The sequence below is a fragment of the Heliangelus exortis genome, chromosome 15 (assembly GCF_036169615.1).
Source record: "Heliangelus exortis chromosome 15, bHelExo1.hap1, whole genome shotgun sequence".
NCBI classification, from domain to species: domain Eukaryota; kingdom Metazoa; phylum Chordata; class Aves; order Apodiformes; family Trochilidae; genus Heliangelus; species Heliangelus exortis.
This window is the reverse complement of record NC_092436.1, coordinates 6274939-6298040: the sequence shown is the minus strand read 5'-3', so window position 1 is coordinate 6298040 and position 23102 is coordinate 6274939. Positions and strand designations below refer to the sequence as shown.

Genomic DNA, 23102 nt, shown 5'->3' with positions numbered 1-23102 from the left:
AGAACCATGGATTTTCAAATGAAGGCAAAAAACCCCCCTGTAAAGCACAGTCCATTTATGGCCAAAAGAATATGCTTAAGGGAAGGAAAAAAAAAATCTGTTCCCAGTGAGGCTCAAGAGGGCCAGATCTGATATAATTGACCTAATATCAGTGGTACAAAAAGAGTACCTGCACCCACTACTCCCAGGCACAGGAATGGATTCTTTGCTAAAGCTGGGCTGTAAATTTGGCACACTTAGAATCTGAATTCCCATTAGGTCATAAATAATGTGAAAGCAGGTACCCCATGCCTAAAACCAGAGCTTTAAATTGCATGACAATGGCCCTTTACCTACAAAATCTCAGTCTGCTTCTAGAGGTAAAAACACAGCTCTAAGCTCTCCAGGAAATGTCACAGCTTCATAAATTCTACGAACAAACCTTCTATTCTTGCAATTCCAGCAGAATTATTAAACGTGTCAGCCACAGATGAATGTATCAATTTATCTTAATTTCAGAAAATACACTGGGCCCCTTTCAGTTAAAACTTCATCTTTCTGTTGCACAATGAAAAGAAAAAGGGGGTCTTTGCAGAGATTAATTAAAGCAAATTTATCCCTCCATAAATTACCATCTCTGGGCTGAAATAAAACAGTGTGTTTCAGAGAGGATAAGCAAACAGATGAATGTAGCAGTCTTATTTCCTGCAGATCAGGCAGTGTGACTGTCTGCTGGGGCATTAGAGACAAAGGGCTTGTCCAGCCACTGTCATCGCTCTTGGAAACCAGGATTTTCAAAAAGGGCCAAGGAAAAGAGGATGAATAATGCCACTGCCCCCCACAGAGAATAACTGCTACACAATTTCATTACATGCAACACAACAACAAAAAAAATGGTCTCTAACAGTAATGACAGCTTCAAAGAGGGTGCCCCCCACCCCATCCCTCCCCTCCTCCTTCCATTACACAGGACAAGGGACCTCCAATGTGACTTTATTACTTAGGGTTGTTGTTTTTTTTTGTGAACAAACAATGGAAGAAGAGACATAGTCTTGAAAGCACTGTCTTTTTTTGCATTGTTTGCTGTACAGTAGTACATGGTATGTATGTATGGTAATACAACCTTCTGAATAGGGTTTGCTTTGCCTTTGAATTGCACAGAGGCACAGAGATTTAGGAATCTTTTGTAAGAGATCAGCCATGACTTGTTCCCCAGGGGACAGATGAAGCTTAGCTGCAGAAGCTAAGCTGTGCACTATGTTAGCACCACTATCTCCTGTACTAAGGTCAACTACCTTAGTTCAGTGGCATCCAGACACCCATAAGATTATACATATTCAACCACACGGTGACCCAAACAAAGTTGAACAGAAAAATCTTTACTCTGCTTGCTCCAGGCTATGGAAAGGATTACACTGGGTTTCAAAGAATGAATTTCAGAGTGCCATATTGCAAGACAACACAGATACTAGCAGTCTTCGTGGCTCACAGTGTCTTGTTACTGCACTTTTGGCCTGCTGGCTAACATTTGAAAGCCCTCAACTCAACAGTTTGGTCAATCAGTAAGTAACAGAACTGTCCCCAAGCCAGACAATGATCTGGAGTCATTGCCAGCAACAGCATTATTATTCCAATTGTTGAACATTTCTTACAGGGTAATTAATAGTCTCACTTCCTTGCAGCCAAGAGTCAAATGAATTGACTGTAGACAGTAAGTTACTCCCACCTCTGGGAACTCAAGCTCAGGACTGAGGTACTCAACTGGGCAGACACTGAGGCACCTGAATCCTCCTTCCCTGAATGAGAGTGTTCAATCACCTTGCCAAAGTACTAAGAAGCCTTACAGTGAGAGCAAGCTCCACTTACCCTTGCTGAGAAGAGCACATGCATCTGAAGCTGTGACCACAGAACAGGGGACTCCCCAGCTAATCATGCTCCAAAACTGACCCTCACAAATGACTGGGCACATCATCGCTGCTTCTTCTGTGCACTATCTTACTACTGCCAGCTCTTTCACCTTCAGTCACACGCAAAAGCAAGGACAAGATAGATCATTCACATTCTGTGCCTTGGAAAAATTCTTACTTTTCAAAACAGAAGTAATTTCCAGAGAACGTAGCTCACCTTAAAGGATATTTCATACTGCTCTCCTCCCCATATCTCCAGACCTGCATCATACCCTCCCAGCTCCCAGAACCACTTTCTATCGACTGCAAACAGTCCTCCAGCCATTACAGGAGACCTTAAGGAAAAACCAGACTCCATATTACAAACACATTCAATGATACAGATCTCTAGCTAAACATGTAAAAAACGAAGAAAGAGTTGAAACACATTTCCACCAGCCAGTATTCCTGGTGCCTCTGCAGCATTGTTGGAGCATCAAACAGTTGCTTTTCCATTACCTACTAACTTCCCACTTGCAAATGAGGACCAGACTGGGCTCCCTTCAGAACCAGTCAATGCCCCTTGTCCAAACAGGCAAAAGTGTTCCCCAGCAGGTGACAGACATAACTTCTCTCAGAGGGACCCCCATGCAGCACATGAGGTGCTGTTTCAGTAGCATGATCAGGTCATTAAGCTTTGACCTAAAAGGGTTTTTTGTTGGGGTTTTCTGGAACACTGCAGAAGTACAAAGGACTGCAGAACTGTCTCAATGCTGGCAAGCCCAGCAGCAACAAAACATAACTTCATTGCAGATTTACTTCTGCAATGCACTTATCAAAACTGCTGTATTTAATTTAGCTGGGTTTTGTTCCCCTTCCACACCTGGGAACGACATATAAGCTGCCATTGGCTAGTTGGTTTTGGCAAAGCATTAGGGATACTAAGTTATGTTTGAAAGATCTCAGTAATAAATGACATTAAATGTTACACAGTATAATGTTAACTTCTGCAAGAATTATGGTGGCAAAAAATAGCAACAAAAAGGGGAGCGTTCACAACTACTACAAAATGCATTTTAAACCAACAAAGCAAACAGTTGCCAAAAAGCAAGTTGCTTAATACCAGCTTCCAACTGATGTCTAAAACCAACCCAAGTAACAGGAAGTTTTCTTAGCTGGCTCTTACCGCACTACATTTCAGTAACTTACTCAAAAGGATCACTGGGATCAAGTTTCTGTAACTCAGGAGGAATAGGGATCCTCTTGTAATACATCTCCCAGTCAAATGCACCTCTCATTGCATCTCCAGCCTGAGTCTCATATCCAAAGTGGTCGTGATCAATAACATCAATCATAGGGCAAACAATGGTCTTGCGGTTTCGGGCAATGCGATCTGAAGGTTGGAGAAACACGTTAGAAACCCTGCACCAGTTGGTTCTCTTGACCATGAAAATATCAAAGAGAGGATCAAAATATCAAGTTGTGAAGAGTGACACAGCTTTATTCCTCTTACTATTCTTTGGGCAGATGCTCTAATTCATACAAATTTCTCTCATATTTGTGCAATACAGATATTTAAGCTCTAACTATTGAGATTTTAAAAAAAGACATTCATGCTAAAGTGACTGTCACACAGAGGCAGAATAAAGACACAACCAGACAATCCTGCACTTAGTGAACAGTCCTCACCTTAAGAAGTGACCGAGATGTGAACCTGCTCTGCACTGATTGAAAGCCAGAGCCATAACCCATTGTACCACTGAGCTTTAATTGCTATGCCAGAATCTGGCAGGAAGCGAGGCAGACTAATGGCATAACTACTCTCAGCAGGGTCAAGAAATTCAAATGTACCTCCTCCCTTCAGCATTTGTATTTTTGGATGGAAGAAAGACAGGATTAATTCCTGCATAAACATCTGGAACTTCTTTAATACTTTATTACTGAGACAGTCTCTTGTTCAATGTTAATTTTCAGAGCAGAGGTGACAAATGACACTTCAGCTCCCAATGCATGTCTAAAAGAACCTATGCTTTAAAATTAAAGCACACCCCAGGTGTTCTCATTTAAATGGCATTTGAGCTAATTCTGTCCTCCCTCCCTGGGGCTCATGAAGCTGTAAATGGTTTTACACTTTTTCCAGATACAAACTGTAGTGAAAGCAACAGTATTACCATGCAAGAATCCTGCTGAAAAAACTAACTAGATTTTCTTAAATATCCACTTAATTATTGCTGCCACAGTTTATCCAACAGAGACATCTCATAGAGAGCTTTGACAGGTTGTTCACTTGTGATAGGGTTGGTAAGAGTTTGGTACCAGCCAGAGGTACAGGTATCAGAAACAGAAGGCACTGCCCCTTTAACTTAATTATCCTTGACAAGAACTGACACTGTAAAACTGATGTCCATTTAAAGACAAAGCATTGCCTTGGAAAGGGCTACACATATTCTGCTAATAAACACCAGCAGCTGTCATTCATAAGCAGTATTTTCCACAGGCTTGCAGACTATAAAGTTAAATATAGCTATGTAGGAGGAAAAAAACCCTAAAATCACTAAAAACTATAAAGATATTTCCTGTATCATAAAGCCATTCCTCTCTGCAGCTGTTGAACTATACAATCGTTTACTCTTCTAGCAAGCTCTAAATTATGTAAAATTAAATTTAGTGAGGAAAGAGAAGAATATTATCTCTGCTCTTTAATTAAGCAAAGAGTATGATAGGGTTTATTTTACAGCGAAGTCCTCTAGAACTGAAAAAATCCTGTATTAAAGGCTAGAAGTTGACAACGATTCACCTGAGTCTTCCAGCTGGTTATTTTGGGGGTTTTTGTTCGCTTTGTTTGTTTTCTCTTTTAAGGCATTTCATCTTTCTTCTGTCCACTAACAGCATGAGGGGAAAGCAGCAGGGGCGAAATAAAATTGATCCAAGACCAACATCTGTTGCCAGCTCTCTAGCAGGTCAGGCTCCAGCCACGTCCAGCACCACCAAGCTTACCTAACAGAGGTGGCAGCCAGTTCACATTGGCCTCACAGTGGGAATCCAAGAAGGTGATGACGTCCCCTATGGCCACAGAAGCCCCAAGCATTCGAGTCCTTATCAGCCCTTCTCTCTTTTTGGTTCGGAGGATTCTTACATTTGGGAACTGGGCCATATAATCTTCCAGGCGTTTCTTCAGGTGTTCTGTATGAAAATGAGAAATTTCAACACTGTAACAAATAATTTCTTAAAAATTCAGCTCCTTGATTACCGGGAGATTTCTTTGGAAGTTTGGCCTAACAGTTAACAAATGCGGCAACAGGGAAAAAAGAAAGAATGATTTATTTTGAATTCAGGGTTTAAACATTATTGCTTAATCAAGGCTTCTGAAGATGTTCCAAAACCTTAGGAACAATAAGAAAAAAAAGAAAGGGGTGGGGGGGAACTGTGAAAAGGTGGAAGAGTGCAGGATAAAGCAAGGAGCAGAGTAAGAAGAAAAGGAATAAAAAGGCAGGCTAAAGTGTGAGAGAACTTCACTCGAGTAGGTGCTCTCAAACATCTTTTTGGAAAACCAGTGAAGCTTGGAAGAGACACAAGATAATTTACCTTCAAAAGTAAACTGCACCCAGTACATTTAAGTTGCATTTTCTTTCTTCAAAACACAGAAAAAACCAACCATGCATGCATAAATAAAACCCAGCAAACAGCCTAGCAAGCTGACAAGGCAAACATAGCCACTGTATATATTTGGGTGGCTATTTGAATGCTTATCAAAGGAGATATTTGCATTTAAATATGGAAATATTTTTGCTACTGAATATAGACTGAAGCCACATCTGAATTAGCACAGACATTTGCAGTCACCACAATTAACAAGGATTCAAACAGAAGAGCAGCAGAAAAGGATCACTGAGTGATCAAAACAATGGACAGCTTGTTTAGATGTGGAAATAAAAAGCTTGGTCTACATAAAGAGTGAGGGGCACACAGCTGTCTTTACATCAAAGAGTGAAGCACCAAAGAAAAACCTAAAAATAGGCTACTAGCTGACACCAGCCTAATCATCACTAATGGGTAGATCTTTAGGCATCTGAAGTTTTGACTTAGTTGACAGCAAACCCCATTCAGAGTGTGCCAGGAACTGCTCATTAATGCACCACACTATCAGCTTCCATCAGCAACTGATTGAGGAAATAACCCTTGCTAGGCACAAGCTGGTTTGTCAAATCTAAGTAATTAGCTAATCTTAAAATCTGACATAACAAAACTTGGGTAGTAGCAATCATTCCATTACAAATAATCTCACAGGTTTATTTGCTTTGACTACAGGGAACACATCCATTCCATCCATACAGCAGTTTTCCTTGGCTTCCAAAGCAGGCATGAAAGGAGAGGGATGAAAAGCAGACTGTGTGGAAGAACCCTGAACAGGGCACCAGGGAAGCTGGGTATTGGAATTTTCTCTTAAAAAGAGCAAAGGGGCAAATAAAAGAAACTAAGTTATAAGCTCTCCTCCATGGTGCCAATCCAGCAATTGTGCTTCAGGGTTTTAGCTACCGGAGGAAAAAGGTGCTTCAAATTCCTGTGACTAACACACATTCTGTACCTTCTTTTTGAAGCAGCCATCACCTGTTATTCTTCAAAGATCACCCCTATCAGCTTCTTTGCTTTTAAAGTATTCCTAGCAAGCTCTTTGCCCTTTTCAAAGCTCTATTTAACATTTTAGTGTTTTGCCTGACAACTTTAATTGTCCCACAATAGCTATGTAGGTTTCCCTGCTCAACAGAGCCCTTAGTACTTCTTGCTGTCTAGCACACTTTTCACTTTCCCCTCATCCTTTTCAACTCTTTTCTGAATAGATCCTCTCAAGCAACCAGAAATTTTGTCCACTCAATTACAGATATTTCAAATAGGGGCCTTCCATAGAGAATAGATACATTATTAGTGCAGCTGCCTTCCTCCTGAGGCAGTGGTTAGACTTAAAAAGAAAGGAAAAGAAAAAAAAAGCAGCCACTACTGTTTAACATCACAGCTAGCTCACCCCTTATAATTTTTAATTTATCACAAAGGATTAGTTTATCAGAAAAGAGAACAAACAATCATCACTTCAAGCATATACAAGCTTGTACCAAGAGGTACACTCTACTTAATCAACACCCAAGGTAAGATATACATGAGTATTTCCTTAGAGCAAGGAGAGATCATGCTCAGGTACAGTGCTCCCAATTACTGCAGAAAAGTCCGTGATTGATCACAGTATTTTAAAGATTTAGACTTCTGTAACATGAACTGCAAGTGAGAAGTCTTTATTGCATCTGTTTGCCCTTACTGAAGAGTCACAGACTTTCAAGCAACCTCACAAAAGAAATACAAACCACAACAAAATGTTCTTTCCAAACACAAGGTTTTCTTATTTCCTTATCCCTGAGCTACTCCCGTCCCCCAGTCTGGCCTCTAGACACTCAGGTAGAAAATATTTCTTTCTGTTACAAATATTGTCACAATTAAGTCAATTTTTGCTTTTAAAAGAAAAAAAACAACCAACAAAACAAAACAAACAAGAGGCATTAACTGCTATAAAATTTTATGAGACTCTAAAAAAATATATTACAGAATCTTGTCACACCAAGTAATTTTTATTACAAGGGCAATTTTCTTTAATGAAAGTTGTTAGGTGACCTGGATGGATTCCAATGGCTGTGCCTACGCTGGGCAAAGTAACACAGCCCAACCATATAAATGAGAGCAAGATTATCTGCAGATGAAAAAATCAGGCTGGTAGCTTGCTACAAGACTTTGCAATAAACTTGATATACAGTGTATACATTAGCAGAAGCAGTCAGGAACTACTGCTTTCTTTATTATGAGCTGTAAAATAACCCTGGGTGAAGGTAACAGGTTTCAGCAGCAGCCCTGCTTACAGCTGTCCTCAGATGCCATTAGTCTGGTGACCACTTGTAGCATGGCAAGAAAACTTGTAGCAGGGCATAGGAAAGGACTGGAGGATCTGTAGAATTCCTTTTTTAAGCAGACAGAGATAGTTTCCAACCACCAAAACCTGAAGTGCAACTGTTAACCTGTCATTGGTTTACAGGTTATCTCAGCCTCCCATCCCCACCCTTCCACACACAGAAATGCTTAAGATTACAAATCAATCCATTCATCATCATTAAGATATTTGGCCCTAACATGCTGTTTAACAATTTAAGAATGAATTATGCTTCTCCAGAATCTCTCACCATGTGCAAGCCAGGCCTCCCTGAAACAGAAAGCTCCACATCATTCAAATTAACTGCTCTCCCTGTTTTTTGTGCAGATGAGCAATACTTTTGAAGAGCAAAATGTGCTGTTATCTAAACAGGCAGCACTTACACTAGTTTTCATTTTCTTTCAGTGTTCTCACCCTCTGATTACTGAGGTTGGTTGGTAAGATAATAAACTGATATAATGAAATTCACTCTGAACACCAGTCCCAGTAATAGGAAACTGATTAAGCGGATCACAGCCTTCCAAGCTGAATCTTCTAAAAGCAAAGGCCTGGAAAGGGAGAAAATTATTATCTGCTTCTTCACTAGTTACACTTCTGTGAGGAGGGGGAAACTACTTATGGTGGAAAGAAGGCAGTTTCACTGCCTGTTCTTTATCAGTGTTGGACCTCAGCACATTTTTACAAACAATGGGGGGGAGAGGGGGAAGAGTTTCTGTGCATGACAATAGCTGAAAGTGCACTTCTTTATTTGCTAATATACCAGGAGTCACTGCTTAGATTGTAACAAAGATTAAAAGAGCTAGGTTTCTGGAAATATTATTGACTTTGTTCTTTTTCTAAATGTTTTAAAACAAGGCTTCCATTTTAGATACAACGAAGTGCACAAAAGTGGGACCCTAAGAAATAAAGCAGACTGCAAGCTGCTGGGGCAAAAACCACCTGTGCAAGCCTGGGCTGTGTTCTCCAATAAACTCAAGTGCAAAAACTTCTGCTCTCTTACCTGTATCATCCATTACTTCCTGAATTTGCCAAGGGAATTTACTCATACATTCCTTCACCCTATAGAAGACATACAAACCTTGCTCAGTTATGGCTTTCAGGAGATAGTAGGATTGAATACTGAAACAAAGGTGCAGCCTTAAAATCAGAAAATTCACATTTATTGGCATCAGCATATAAATACACATAAATCCCAGGGAAAGTTTAGTAGGATGCATTCCTAAACAAGTAAATACATACTGAGTAATCATTTTACCTACAGCATAATTTCTTAATCTCTCAGAAAAGTTTCATTTGTAAAGGAAGTCTATTCCAATTGTTTCTTCCTGGGGGAATTCAGAAAAATCCATTTACTTATCATTACTCACGCTGCAAGGTTTAAGCACTTTTTATTCATAAAAGCAGTGAAGCCAACCTGTGGTGTATGCATCAGTTCTTAACTCCTGCATAAAGACTCCCTGGCCAACTCACAATATCAGTTTTTCCTCCTGTGCTGTAGCCCATCTTTCTCAGGGGAACAGTCCTTCTCATTAGTTTACTCTTCTCCCTTCCCATTTCATTAAATATGTATCAAGACTAAAGCATCCACTTAGTGTTTTTTCCCCTCTTCTCTTGACTGCATTTGATTTAAAGAGGTGATTTGGTGATTCTTGGTCATTTCCTTGTTAATTGCTTTTAACATCAGAGAGAATATTTTGCTGACATACAAACCAGAGAGCTGCAGTTTTTGGCCTATGTTGCCTTTGTAGCAGCTGAAACAGAAGTGAACTCCTTGCAGCACACTTAATATTCAGCTCAAGTTTGATGTAGCCATGGTGACAAGCAGGAAGGGCATTACTGTCCCAAATACTGCCTACAAACCAGGGAATCTATGCCCTCATCTGAAGGCCAAATAAGTGGTTTTGATTATCCAGTTGTTTAACTGAAAGAATATCTACAGTCCTGCTGTATGAGCAAGAAAAACATGGCAAAACATTTCAGACAATCCATCACACCAATGGCATCACCACTTCCAGCAGTCTGAGGCCAACATGCACACCAGACTGGTTCAGAATCCTGCACATTTTAAACTCCACTTTTTGTATTAGACATAAAAATTGTGGAAGTAACAAACTTTGACATGTCAGAAGTATATTTTACAAGCTCACACTTTACTCTTTTCTTCTACACCTCTTCACAATCAGTTCCAAATGCTCTTGTTTATTTTATTGGCAAGAAATTTAACTATTAGTTTAAGTTACTGACATCAGCCAGGAAGGTCAATTTATCTCTCAAATCCTGAAGCACAAATCCAGGATTGCTGATAACAAAGCCAAACCATCTCATGGACAATCCTGTTCTCACCTGACATTCACTTGAGTTGGATGACAGAGGGAAGACTTGATAGGGCACAGCTACTTGGTAGCTGAAGGTGCTCTGCTTTTATTTTTTGAGCTTTGACTTCCACTGTTCAGCATGGTTGTCCACCACGTTCCAATCAAGACATCACCATATACTTGACTTACTGGTAATAGGAAACTAGTCCTCATAACACTTAAAAATAGATCCTAGAGTGAAAATGAGTGTGGTATTTCTTTACTAAGAAAATATCACTGAAATTAAAACTACACAAGAAAGAAATGTGGCTTTGATTATCTACTTTTATTTTTAAATTGCAGTAGGATTACATTCCAATTTTTTTTCAAAGTGAAGAAGTTTCCACCTTTATCAAAGTCCCTATGTAGGAACATCTGCTTTCTTAATACCACCCAAAATGCATACTTAAATAGCAGAAATTATGATTACCAATAATAGACATCATATACAAGTACTGGCAGAGGGTGTTTGAATCACATTTCTAATTAACTTCTATAGAGAAGCAGCTGTAAAGCATTAAAATGCTGATTTGCACTGCAGCTGGCAGATATTTAGATTTTTTACTCCTAGCAGATGAGGACATGTACTTCAAGGTGAGGAGAAAAAAATTAAAAGCTGTTTTCCTGCAAACTTCCACTAATAATACAAGCTACATGTGTAGGGTTTCTTAGTAGCAAGCCATGCAGTTAGATTTATTTAATGAGCTGTAATGGAAACTATGCTCCTCAATTATTTTTTTAAACTTGGGTTTGCCAGACATCCATTGCTACATAATAATTATCTTAGAAAGAGGTCATAGTAAACTGAACCTTTTAAGCCACCTCATCTCCTTTCTAGAAAAATCCTTCAGACATAGCAACTGATCATGAAGTAATAAATACAAGATGATGAAAAGTAAACTGGGTAGCTAATTAAAAAAGCTGAAGTAAACAAAAATGGGCTCTCAGCTCCCTTAAAACACTAGAGGATATATTTTTAATTCTTTCCAACCATTGTCTAACTGAACAATGCAGGTTTCAGATATCCTTTTAATATGGGGATACACAGGATGGTTTAAAGACACATTAAAAATGAATACTCAAAAAAAAAAAAAAAAATTGAATCTCATCCACATTTCACTATGGATCCAAAGCAAGCTCTGCCACTAACAGCTGGCTAAAGTATTCCACACTCAAAAGATGCTGCCAGCAGTAGAGAATAACAAAATACTCTTTCATAAACAAAAAATCAGACATCTGCACCAAGTTTTATTTTATTACTCCACTCCCTTTGATGCTCACTCCTGAACAGAGTATTGGTCCCTTCATAAATTCACTCTTACACCAGTATAAAGGTTCAGCTGTTCTACCAGCAAGTCACACTGGGCTCTGGATAACAAACATGACACCTAAGCTGTGTGTGACAATGATTAAATGACTCTGAAGCCCATTTCACTTTGTAATATTTGTACCACTACCATAATCAGTGATATTCAAAGCCAAATCACTTTCTACATGGAAAATTGACATCAGTATTGGCTTCCTTTAGAAGCATATTAATACTGAAACTCTTAGAACCTCACTGTGACTTTATGTACTTGGTATCATTAAACCACAAGAAAAATGAGAAGGCCCAGAGAATAAGCATGAAGAGCCTGAGATTTAATGAGATACAAACAAAATGAGTATGTTTTATGACACAGAAATAAATTCTAATGAAAGCAGACAATTGTTCTCTCAGACTTCCAAGTCTCTATCTAAAGTACCAATCCTCTGAAACCTACAAGAAGGTGGATCTCACTGACAGTTACCTCAAAGCTGTTATTAATGAATCTAAACAGACCTGTGATAATGCACAATCAATTCTAACAGCGAGGAAAAATCATTATTAATCTGTGACTTAATGCACAAAAATAATCTTTTTATCATTGGAGGCAGCAGTTACCAGAACTTCCACAGGAGACCTCGGAAGCAACATTGAAGAAAAGGCTGTGGAAAAGCTTAGTTTCCCAAGAACAGCTTGGGTTATTTTTTTCTTTTTTTTTTTAATTCATGAAGGTAAAAAGATTTAAAGGAATCATATTCAAAATTCAGTAAGAAAGACTGTCACCACTTTGTTCTAAGCACAGTCACTCCATATTCAGAGATTCACTAACCAGATGCACTCGACCGCATTAAAGAAGAAAAAAAAAAAAAATTACTTTTGCAATGCATGTGGCTAAAGATGAAAAGATAATCGTTTTAGCTGCATAAATCCTTTACTGCTCCATTTAAAGATCAAAAAGAATTTAAGTATTAAGCCTTTTTCTATTTTAGATACAAAGAACATGATTTCTTTCAATTAAGGCCTGGCAGATGTGGTTAATGGAACAAAGTTGTATTTGCTACATCCCTGATGCTGCACCAAATGACAGATTAATCACCTGATGCCTTTTCCCCTCAGTACACAACTTAGCAGCTCCTGCCCTTCAGACCAAACTACACTGCATGTGGTTCAGCCAAGTGGCTTTATCCACATTTGTATTTCCATTCAGATTATCCCAAATGGCTATGTCCAGAATGACTTGTCCTGCAATATAGATTTAAAAAGTCATGGGGATTTATCTTCAAAGGGGAAAAAGGGGGATTTGACTGCTGCTCTGACACTTGGGGAACAGGTGGGCTCTGAGACTCTCCTGCCAGTAAATGTTCAAGGTGGTGTGGAGAGAGGAAAGTGGTGCAAAGGAAAGGAAGCTGACCAGCCCCATGAGAAGGGAGTGACCAAGCAAAAGGGAAAATGTTGGTTAAGTCCAAGAGCTGAGATGACACTGGTTTGTAGAAAACACTCCTTGGACTCTCCTTCACTAAAAGCCTCTTGCTGACTTTAAGAAATGGCCAAAAGTCTGGGCTCATAATGCTTTGTCTCCCAAACAGGGCACGGACTGGATAAATGTGGGGAAAGAATAAGAAAAATTTTAAAATGACCAAAAAAATACTTTTTTAGGACGTCTATGTAACTATAATTATCATGAATTAAAATAAGGCTCAAGGAAACAGGGTAGTCTTGAAAGGAAGACAAAGTTGAAATCCAGATCTTCCCTAATAACCTCCACAGGGGAACATGAGATCCCACACACCTGACTTATAACATGATTTTCTCCTCAAAATCAAATATAGCCAAGTATGAAGGCCTCTTGGATAACCACATCCTAAAACACACCGAGTTTAATTTAAAGCCCAGAAGGTTGACTTTGCAAATGTCATTGTCATACTGGGTTAAATATATTCAGGTATTTCAGCTAAAACTCTTACTGCTTCCCAGTTACAGGGGCAGATTTTGACTGGTTACTGGAAGAAGGATGTAAAGTATTCATGAACTGCCACTACACACACACAGTGCCATAAGGAATATAGCACAGCTGAGTTAACACTTCCAGAACAATCCTCATGTTTGGAGACTGCAGTGTTTTCAGGACTGTCACATTCAACTTTATTACTGTATCAACATAGTGCTCTGCATATAATGCACCTCTTAGAGATGACTGATGCTGCAGTTGTCATTCTTCAACGAGGGACAACACTTGTTCTAAAACACTGTCATTTACATAAAAGCAGCCTTAAAAATGCATAAGAACAGGCTGTCAGTCAACATGCAAGGAACTGAATGTTGAAATGTGACTTTCATCTGAAATACAAGCAGTTAAGCACAATCACTGATTTCCATCAAGCTAAGTCACACAATAAACCCAAAGTACTTCTGAACCCCCTGTATGGCACTCTCATTTTCCTCTCTGCACACAGCTACCCCCAAGTCCACAGCAAGACACCTCTTTTAAATGACATTCATTACACAGTATATACCCCGTGTGCCACTGCTGTGAAGAGCTACCAAACACATATCAGGGGAAAACCAAGAACATTTAGACAAGCATTCTGCAAAGCAAAAATATGCCCTCTGCTCTTTCAGCTTAAGGCTGCTTATTTATCTAGGGAGACAGAGGACAGTTTTACATTTGTTCATGCAGACATAGAGGTGGCATATACAGCAGAGGTGTCTACAAGCTACAAGAATTAGCTGGAGACCAATAATCCATTTTGTACAAGACAGACACCAGAGATGAGCAATCTTTCTCACAGCCACAGCCAGATTCAGAATGTAGGTCTAGGGACTGAACCAGACCCTGAAGAATCCATGAGTTGCCTGTTTATTATGTGTTGCCTGCTATCAATTATAAAATGCCATCAGCACTAATACTAAAATCTGTGGTGTTACAAACTGACCTGCATTTCAACTTCTTTTCCCCTCCTCCCATTTCTGTGGTATAATAGAACCCACTTACCAGTCAGCAGCATTGTCATTAAATAATCAAAAAGCAAACAAATTTCACATCTGACAGTCCCCAGGAGAAAACCGATATACAAGAAAAAAAAACCATTTAGTTTACTTAGGGACATTCTGGTAACAACAAGCTCAGAGGGATATAATTAGTACCCTGTAAGCCAGCATATGAAAAGGCTTAATTTAAATGAGATCACAACCAAAGAACAGCTACACAAATTAAAAATGAAGCCACAAATCCACACAGGACTGCCACAGTGAAGCATTGTCATGATCAGGAATTTTAAAGTCATAATTCACAGGTACTGCATTCTGATTTCCATTTACCCAGAAGGGTAGGTATTATTTTGGAGGAGGTTAGTCTGTGGGTCTCTAACTGTTCTCAGTAGCATGAAGGAAGAGGCAGACAATATTGGGCAGGTTAATTCATATTCTCAAAGTCTTCTGAATGAGTGACTCCTCCCTCTTCAATATAACCCATATTCTTCTGCACATTAAATCCCTATGATTGTCTTGAAATGCTTATGATTTGAAAGTCCTTATATCAGAGATATTCCAACTAAGTTTGGGAGGGGGGGGGGGGAAAAGCATAAGCTACTACAGTCTTATTGGGAATGTTATGTTGATACTAGAGACTTCTATTAGAGAAAGTACAAAACAGTATTCACAGTATTTACTCTGTTGTGACCTATGGCACACGCTGGAAAGCAGCTTCTCTTAAGTCAACTCAACCATCAAGGGAATCCCCAAAAAGAAAGATTCACAGACAGCTACTGGAGGAAACAACACAGACTGCACATCATGGCAAACTGGATTTCTGCATTAGACTGATCCCACTGACAGGTAGACTTTCCCAGAGCAATGTGGCTGATGTGGAATCCAGCACTAAACTTGTGTAAAGGCAGAATAGATTTTGATCATTTACATTAAATTACAGGCACACACACAAAAAAATCCAGACAGCAAGTTTTCTTGTACATTCCAATCCAGTACATTTCAATTCTTCAAATACAAAGCATAGTAAACATTTCAAAAACATGAGTTGCAAAGTTTTTGCTGCTTGTTAAGATTTGCTGTCATTGTGATAGCCTTTTTTGTTTGAAAAATGTTTATTGTTAAATATCACAAAACTGTCTCAAACAAATTAAGAAATAAACAGTTAAGACTGCAGATGATGATTCATCTTTCCAAGTGCTCCAATAATGCAAAGCAACACAGCTGCGGACGACAGCAGCCAGACCTTTTGCTTGTTTATTATTTTTGTTTATTTTTAAATTCAAATGAGTGAACCTAGAGATTTGTAACCAGCAGTCTTCCAAGTCAAGATCATGAATGGTTAAGGAGCCTCCACTTCTCTCTGCAGTTTTGTTTCATGCATTAAAATATCGATTCTTCCAGAAGGATTGAGTTACCTGAGCTAGCAGGAAAATGCTTTTTTTAAAAAAAAGTTTTTATTAGCACTATGTGTTGTTCTCTTCCCTTGAAAATTTAGCTCACTGTCCAATACCAAAAGTCTTTTATATTCATCTACAAATGGATGCTGCACTCATATTAATCTCAGCTACATCTTGCAACCACTGCATGAAAGAAGGGTGACTGATGGAGAAGAGCTCCAGAAACAAACAACTTATTTACAGACTAATGAGAAACAAGGGTAGGAGAGCCAGGAGTGCTCCCTTTTGCCTGGTCAGAAGAACCCATGTAGAGAACAAGGAAAATAGATGTACAGGAAAATAGATTTCATCACTTTCACTTCTCTCAAAAGAAACTTCTTTGTACAATTCAGCTGTGGCTACAGCATGAGCTTGTTTAATTTGCTTCTAGATTGAGAAGCAATCAAGAGACCTTGTTGGGAGGTTGGCTCTTTTTTTTTTTTTTTTTCTTCTCTCCCCAGTTTAGTCTGAAAATCCTCTAAAGAAATTCTTATTTCATAGAACGTTGATTTGTTCAAACCAGCATGCCTTGCTTGCAAACTAGAGACATACTTTAGAACAAATATTAAAGCTGTTGGACAGTGCTTATTTGAAAGTCAGCATAGGTCAGAACACTAAATCCTCATGAGATTGTTTCCAAGCTCATTTTAAGAACTTCCTGTGTGTCAAGGTTTTGGAGTTGTATCTTTTAGTACCCTTGCAGAGAGCTCTTTTCCCTGGCTGATTAATTTCAGTGGCAGGACTGAACTCTACAGCTGATAGAGCTAAATAGTTTTAGCGATTTTAAAGGAAAAAATAGAGCTGCTAGATCTAAATGGTTCAGAGAAAAAGATGGCTTGCCTTTCTGCTACAGAACAAGTAAATTCAGCAACTACCTCTACACATTGGTGCTACAAATAAGTGGTTTTTGTGGTTTAATGACAGTGACTACAAGACTTTGCATGTAGCACAAACCCACTCCTAAACAAATACTCCTGGCTGACAAAGAAAATAAAGAGTGCAGTTGCAAGCAGTCAGCAAAGTAAGAGCAGTCAGTTTTGGACGCTGCAGATTTACTTTTCAGGAGTGCAAAATTCAGGAGAAAAGCAAGCCAAATCACAGGCAGTCTGAGCTGAAAACCTTTTATCAAGACTTTTACAGTCTTCTGTGTCTAGGGAAAAAAAAAAAAGGTAGAATATGAGGACTGAGCTCTTGATTTTTATTTTTTTTTTTTGTATTCAGCTCTGGTGCTAAATGTTACGGGTTACACAGGCCCTCAGCAAATTTTTAAAACCAGCTTCTCTGTTCATTCACATTGTTCAAAACACAGGACAGCCTGTGCCATCAGGAGCTAAAGCAGCACAAACTAGGTATGGAACAAGAGGTTTTTTTGCTAGACTTTTGGCCTCTCAGACATACCAGAGCAAGGTTCACCTGAGCTCTGCTGTTGACAAGTTAAACAGTCTGCAGTCGTTATACACACATTTGCAAGTTAATTGTTTCCTTAGCTAGGTAAACATTGATGGGGATGTTAAACAGAAACTGTCATACCTCTGTCACTGAAGTCATCCACCAGCACTACCTCTGCTATCAGCTCAGGAGGGGAGCGGTTCAGGACGCTGTGCACTGTGCGGAGGAGCGAGGACCATCCCTCGTTGTGAAATGGAATTATCACACTCGTGTTTGGGAGCTTCTCCAGGTACAGCTTATTCTTGCAGCTGGACACAGGTAGAGTAAGGTTAAAAGGCAGTGACAAGAGACCGGCACTTCCATATTCATTACCATCAAGTAACTTAGTTCGTCCTTTACTCCTCAAATTGATGCAAAATGCCTCAAAAAAACCCCAGACAGTGTTATTATATTATCAAGACAGTGTTGACTTCATCCAGTCTACCTGGCCAAAGTAAAAACCAACAACAAAACAGCCTATGTGAAGTGAGGACTATTAATGGTCAGTAAGCAACATACAAAGTCAGAAGGATCTCATAGGTGCTAAACCTGTTTTTAATGAAACTGCAGCTGTAATTTTGGATACAGAATTCTCTGGAATACTTGTGTGTCCTACCCTTACACCTCAAAGATCATGAGGAGAGATTTCTAAGGGTTGTTTCAGAAGCTGAATGTCTTTTCTAGGCACTACCAGTACATTGGTTTAGCTTGCTTAGTCCCAGATTTCAGAGAAGCAAGTAACTCTAATCACATGTATATCTGCAATCCAAAAAATTTTTAATGAAATCTGCAGGGAGCAAGGATTTAGTGGGACACTGTCTTCCCTAAACAGTCCCAGAAGTTTGAATTTTGTGAACAATAGATGGGAGAGACATGCTAATTGCATAGTAAGAACTGTTCCATAACCAATAACTCCCTCAGTAACAGGTCAACTTCCAGCTTCTACACCAAATGCTTCCTTTGTCATGCTGAACAAATTATTCAGGTAATATTTTGTCTAAACAATCAGTCTTGCCTTTTCCATTTTTTCAGCAAGTCTAGTTTGACACCTGTGATCAGTTCTGCAGACAGAACTGGTGGAGCTGGGCTTTCAACACAAAACACTGCAGAACCTGGATAAGGCTCAAGAGCCACAGCCCTGTAGAGACTCCTTGAATTTTGGGGCATTTACCCACAGCATTAATCTCCTTAGATTTGAAATAGGGGTAACACACCCTTCCCAGTGTAGGTATTTTCATGGTAGCTTCATGAAGAAAATTCAAACTGCAGCAGTAGGCATAGGATTTATTTTCTTGTGGGTGCAGCTCTAACAGTGGAGTCTGAACCTTGTTAAACAGGTAAGATCTAAGGCTGTACCACGAACAACTTTAGTTAGAAAATACTCAGCAGTTGCTCACTAGGGGACAAAAATCTGTTTCATTCCCAGAACTCTCACGTGCAGTGCAAAACAGATGAGGTGCCTACACGAACAGAGATTTTTAGAATCTATTGACATTGCCAGCAGGGCTGGCTGCCCTCCTCTTTCCACTATCAGGGAAGGGAGGTCATGCTCTGCTCCCTGCCCTGCCACAACACTGGAACTCTTGCATAGCCTGCACCAGAGCTGATCTGCAGACTTCTCCCAGGCAAGGCTTTCTTTCTGTGCACAATACAGTGCATGCAAACAGAGAATCCCCTCCCTTCTCCCCGGAAGGGCAGATGAGAACAACAGTGGCTCTGCCAGTAGTAGCTTTTCCCTGGTACCTTTCCCAGGGAATGGAGAAGGATGCACCTACATTATACAAGCTCAATAAATGTGTGGTTACAGGAAGTGACTGTGATGCTGAGAAAGGACAGTGGCTTATTCTGAGTTTAATGAATTGTCTTGGGGTGCTGCCAAGAGCTTGCAGGCTGTTGCTGCAATGCACAGATGCAAGATGCAAAATAAAGCTGCATGGACCATTTTCATCCAGCCCTTGGCATTGCAATTTTAACCTCTTCTGAGATAGTACTAGTTATAATTCTGCTCCAATATGAAACAAGAGCCTCCAAATCTCTTCTGACTCTTCTTAAGCTAGAATTCTCATTTTTTTAACTTCAACAAGCAGCAAACTTCAGCTATTATGTTTAACATTCAAGCATGGAAAAAATTGTTTCCCTCCAGCTACCACATCTACAATTGTTTTACAAGACCTGCAAAATTAGAATTTAATATTAAAAAACTCAGAAGCACTTAAAGGAAACATTAGCAGGGGAAGAAAACTGCTGAAACAAGCAATTGTATCTGTATCAGGTAGATCCAAGAGCATGTGCTCTCCTAACCCTTCAGATCCCAGGATTAACAGAAAGCAGAGGTGACACTATGTGGTACATAAAGGCCCATCCAAACCATTTCAGAAGTGAACAAACACAGTGGCCATTTCTTTGTCTCTACCCATCCAGGCCAGCTCTGGGGGGGAATGCCAACTGTGGCCCCAAAGCTTAGGACAGGAGAGATGCTGCATTTTCCCCCAGGTTACCTTTCTCCTCCTTATATTCCCCACTGTCTCCAAGCACAACCCCAACCAACCAAGTCTCTGTTCTCTCTTACCTTATGTAAAAGGCTAGGTAATATAATTGCTCTAAAACACAGCTCACTTCTTTCTAGAATGCTCCTTATGGACTTTGTTTTAGCTGAATTTTGCTACAAAGTGCCCTCATCAAGCCCACAAACAACACAAACCATATCATTTCAAGTATCTATTTTAATGGACCCAGGAAAGGCACAACAGACCCTTTCAGTTGTGCATTCCTTTAATGCAAATCTCCATCATACATAACTCCCCTCCCTGCCCAGCTAATCCTAGCATCCATTATACACATGCTGTTGATCCCCTCCTTGAGACCTCCACAATTATAACCAGCTACACTGGGGGAAAAGATGTGTCAAACAACAGGCAAAGCAGCTGCAGCAGTATCATTAATCACAGCTAAAGTTGTTGGTGATCCAGACACTTATTAATTTTATCTGGGGACTGGACTTAGATGTTTCATATTTTAAAACAGTTTAAAAAGCAGAATTAGCAATGAGGAGTCAGCAACTTTGGGAAACAAGGAGGAATGTGAGGTAATACATTAAATTAAACGTAGAAATGTTGACATTGTCTGAAGTTGAAATTCTCGGAGTCCATGGCAGTCCCCATAAATGGAGGCCAGGTATAATTTAGGTTATCAACTCCAAACTGTATTTCCTAGAACTTGAGTGTGGGCTGATCAACAAGGATCTTCAGTTACCTGATTTATCTCCACGTTTAAACATTTCAGCTGCATGTCTAAAATATTTATGAAGCTATAGTTACTGTTCTGGTTTATGAGCATATATTGAGAAAGGGTGCCATGCTTGATTAGTTTGCTGTGACAGCTGAAGAAGTAATCTCTCAAATGTGCAGCTAACAAATTATAAAACCTGACTTCTGGAAATTCAATGAATTAAGCAGATATTGAATTCAGATTCACTAAATGTTGATAAAAATAGCTTTATACAAAGCAAGCTTTCATTCAAATGTCTAACAACGCTTTCACACAAACACTATTTAAAAATCTCTTAGCTTTGTATAAAATAAGGTTAGGTCCTAACTGAAACATTTTTGCTAATGAAAAACTGCCCCTGGCTTGCACAAAATCCAGTTTGACACCATCTTAAAGGACAATGTCCAAAATCAGATGAACTCAAAAGCCAGCATGCAATTGAAGCCAGTTTCTACTTGTAACCCATAGTGAAGTTTTTATGGGGAAGATGTCAATATCTAATAAAATTCTGAATAAATACTCACAGTGTTCTACTCCTGAGTAATTCATTGTCATTTCATACCGAATGTCAGAATTGGACAGAGTGCTTAGTGACAAAGTCATCACCTGATGGCACTTAGGGCATTTGTCAACTGAGCCAGATATTTACATCAGTTTCCATTTCAGAAATAAATAACTCCCCCTTAAATTGTTGGCTATATGGTGGGCTCAGGAACTGAGCTGTGAAGCTGTGAGAGGTCTGTGCAGGCTTGTAAATTTTTGATAATTTTAAGAAAACTAAATGAAGAGAGGATTATTTTTTTTCCCCTCAGACTTGGTCTCCTATATTTCCCATTGCAATTACTACATGCTGCTCTTTATTACAGAGACAACAGGACTCATCTGTGAAAGGACAGCACTTGATGAACAAAGGTACAAGAGTTCATAATGAAAATAGAGCATACTCCTACAGATGTGTAATTTAGGGCTTGTAAAATTTCACTTGTAGAAAAGCAAACTATATACTCACTTTGGATGTCTGATGTCTGGAAGAGAACGATTCAGAGAAATTTTATCACTCACAAAGATATTAAAGCCATTTTCCCTGTATGCCTGGTCCACTCGTTCTGCATCAGTCATTGGGTAAGGTTTTCCCTGTTCTCCATTTCCTACAGACAGAAAGCAAACATGCACCATTACTACTAATTGGTGCTTGACTGGACACAAACTACTTCATTCATATGTCAAAAAGAGAGCAGCCATCTTAAAATTTTCTGAAAAATTCTTCATTAATTTTATGCTGTATGTCATATTTAGCATGGGGTCAATCATGTCAACCTAACAATTTTATTTGATAAGCAGTTTTCCTATAAACCACTCAGGTGTGCAAACCATAGGAGTTAAGGCTTCCTTACAACATCAGAGACAGATGAAGGGACTATGACAATGCTGGGAAGAATCTATAGAATGCTTTTTGTTTCCCTGTGGGAAGAATACATATGGTCTGAATATCTTATCACTGTTGCTTTTTTCAGCACAGATGGATATGTATATTTAACAACCTGAGCTCTTGCATGGAGGAGGCAGAGCCCTTGCAGACACACCAGTGTCAAGCTGTGATGTTTAAAATGGGCCCTTTTATACAACATAAGACAAAACCTAGAACTATGGAATAAAACCTACACAAACGTTGTAATCTAGAACATTTTTCTCAACTCTCTTCCTCCTTTCTAGGCTCCCATTTTTGAAATGTACAGGCACATATTTTTTTGTAAGCTTTTAGAAATTCAATATTGCACCCATCATAAAAACACCAAGATGTTACTAACATATATTCACCTCAAAATGGTTATTGTTGAGTGGGGGAAAAAAAGATGTAACTAGCTTCAATAAAAAATAAATGTTGCATCATGTTATGATCATTTTGACCCTGAAGCTGAACATCCTGCTCTGTATGCAGCCTACCAAATTAAATAAAATTAAGTTTTAATCTGTATTAAAACATTTTAATTGTAATCTTACATACCTACACGCTCAGAGTCCCTCCTTATAGCTTCTTTGTTATGCCAGTCTTTTTTCTTTTGTCCATCACCAAAGTAAGGGTCTTTCTTTTGCCTCACGTATGATGCCTTTTAAACAAAAGATGGAATATATTAGGTACAAAGCATGCAAATTTTTTATTAATAGCCTCTCCTTTCCTGTTAGAGGAGATCTTCCTAAAGGTGAGACAATCACAAGTAGGTAGTTTTTACCCTGAAAAGGATAAGAGAGGAAACAAGTTCTGCATGCCTCAGAGCAATACATTACCTATAGCTGTTATTTTTTTTCAGTACACCATCATACATGCAGACCAGCATTTTTAATAAGAGAATCTATTAAAAGCTCCCATTTCCATTTTGAAAACATTCAGTACATCTTACGTCCTATTTAATTAACAATAGAGCTGTAATAGGGAGACCTATTGCTAGGATCATTATTAATGAGAACAGTACTATACCTGAATAGGATCAA

The 23102-nt window shown here is 39.1% G+C and overlaps 1 protein-coding gene and 1 long non-coding RNA gene across 3 annotated transcripts in view; one reads left to right on the top strand and one right to left on the bottom strand.

Moving 5' to 3' along the window:
• Nucleotides 1–22715, bottom strand: part of GALNT10 (polypeptide N-acetylgalactosaminyltransferase 10) — a 39476-nt gene extending 16761 nt beyond the window's left edge. The window contains exons 1-6 of one of the 2 annotated variants that reach the window (XM_071759040.1): nt 22618–22715; nt 21622–21760; nt 17448–17614; nt 4863–5048; nt 3075–3258; nt 2104–2221 (exon numbers count right to left, since the gene is read on the bottom strand). In XM_071759040.1, the coding sequence (XP_071615141.1) occupies nt 2104–2221; nt 3075–3258; nt 4863–5048; nt 17448–17614; nt 21622–21731 (765 nt within the window). In that variant the 5' untranslated portion in view covers nt 21732–21760; nt 22618–22715. Of the gene's footprint in view, nt 1–2103; nt 2222–3074; nt 3259–4862; nt 5049–8833; nt 8893–17447; nt 17615–21621; nt 21761–22617 lie in introns of those variants that run through there. The other variant, XM_071759042.1, reaches the window with a different exon arrangement.
• On the top strand, nt 17472–21701 carry LOC139803153 (uncharacterized). Its single transcript, XR_011728901.1, has 3 exons — nt 17472–17595; nt 18273–18330; nt 21479–21701. It is a non-coding gene; the product is annotated as an uncharacterized lncRNA (long non-coding RNA).
• Nucleotides 22716–23102: the final 387 nt, after the last annotated feature.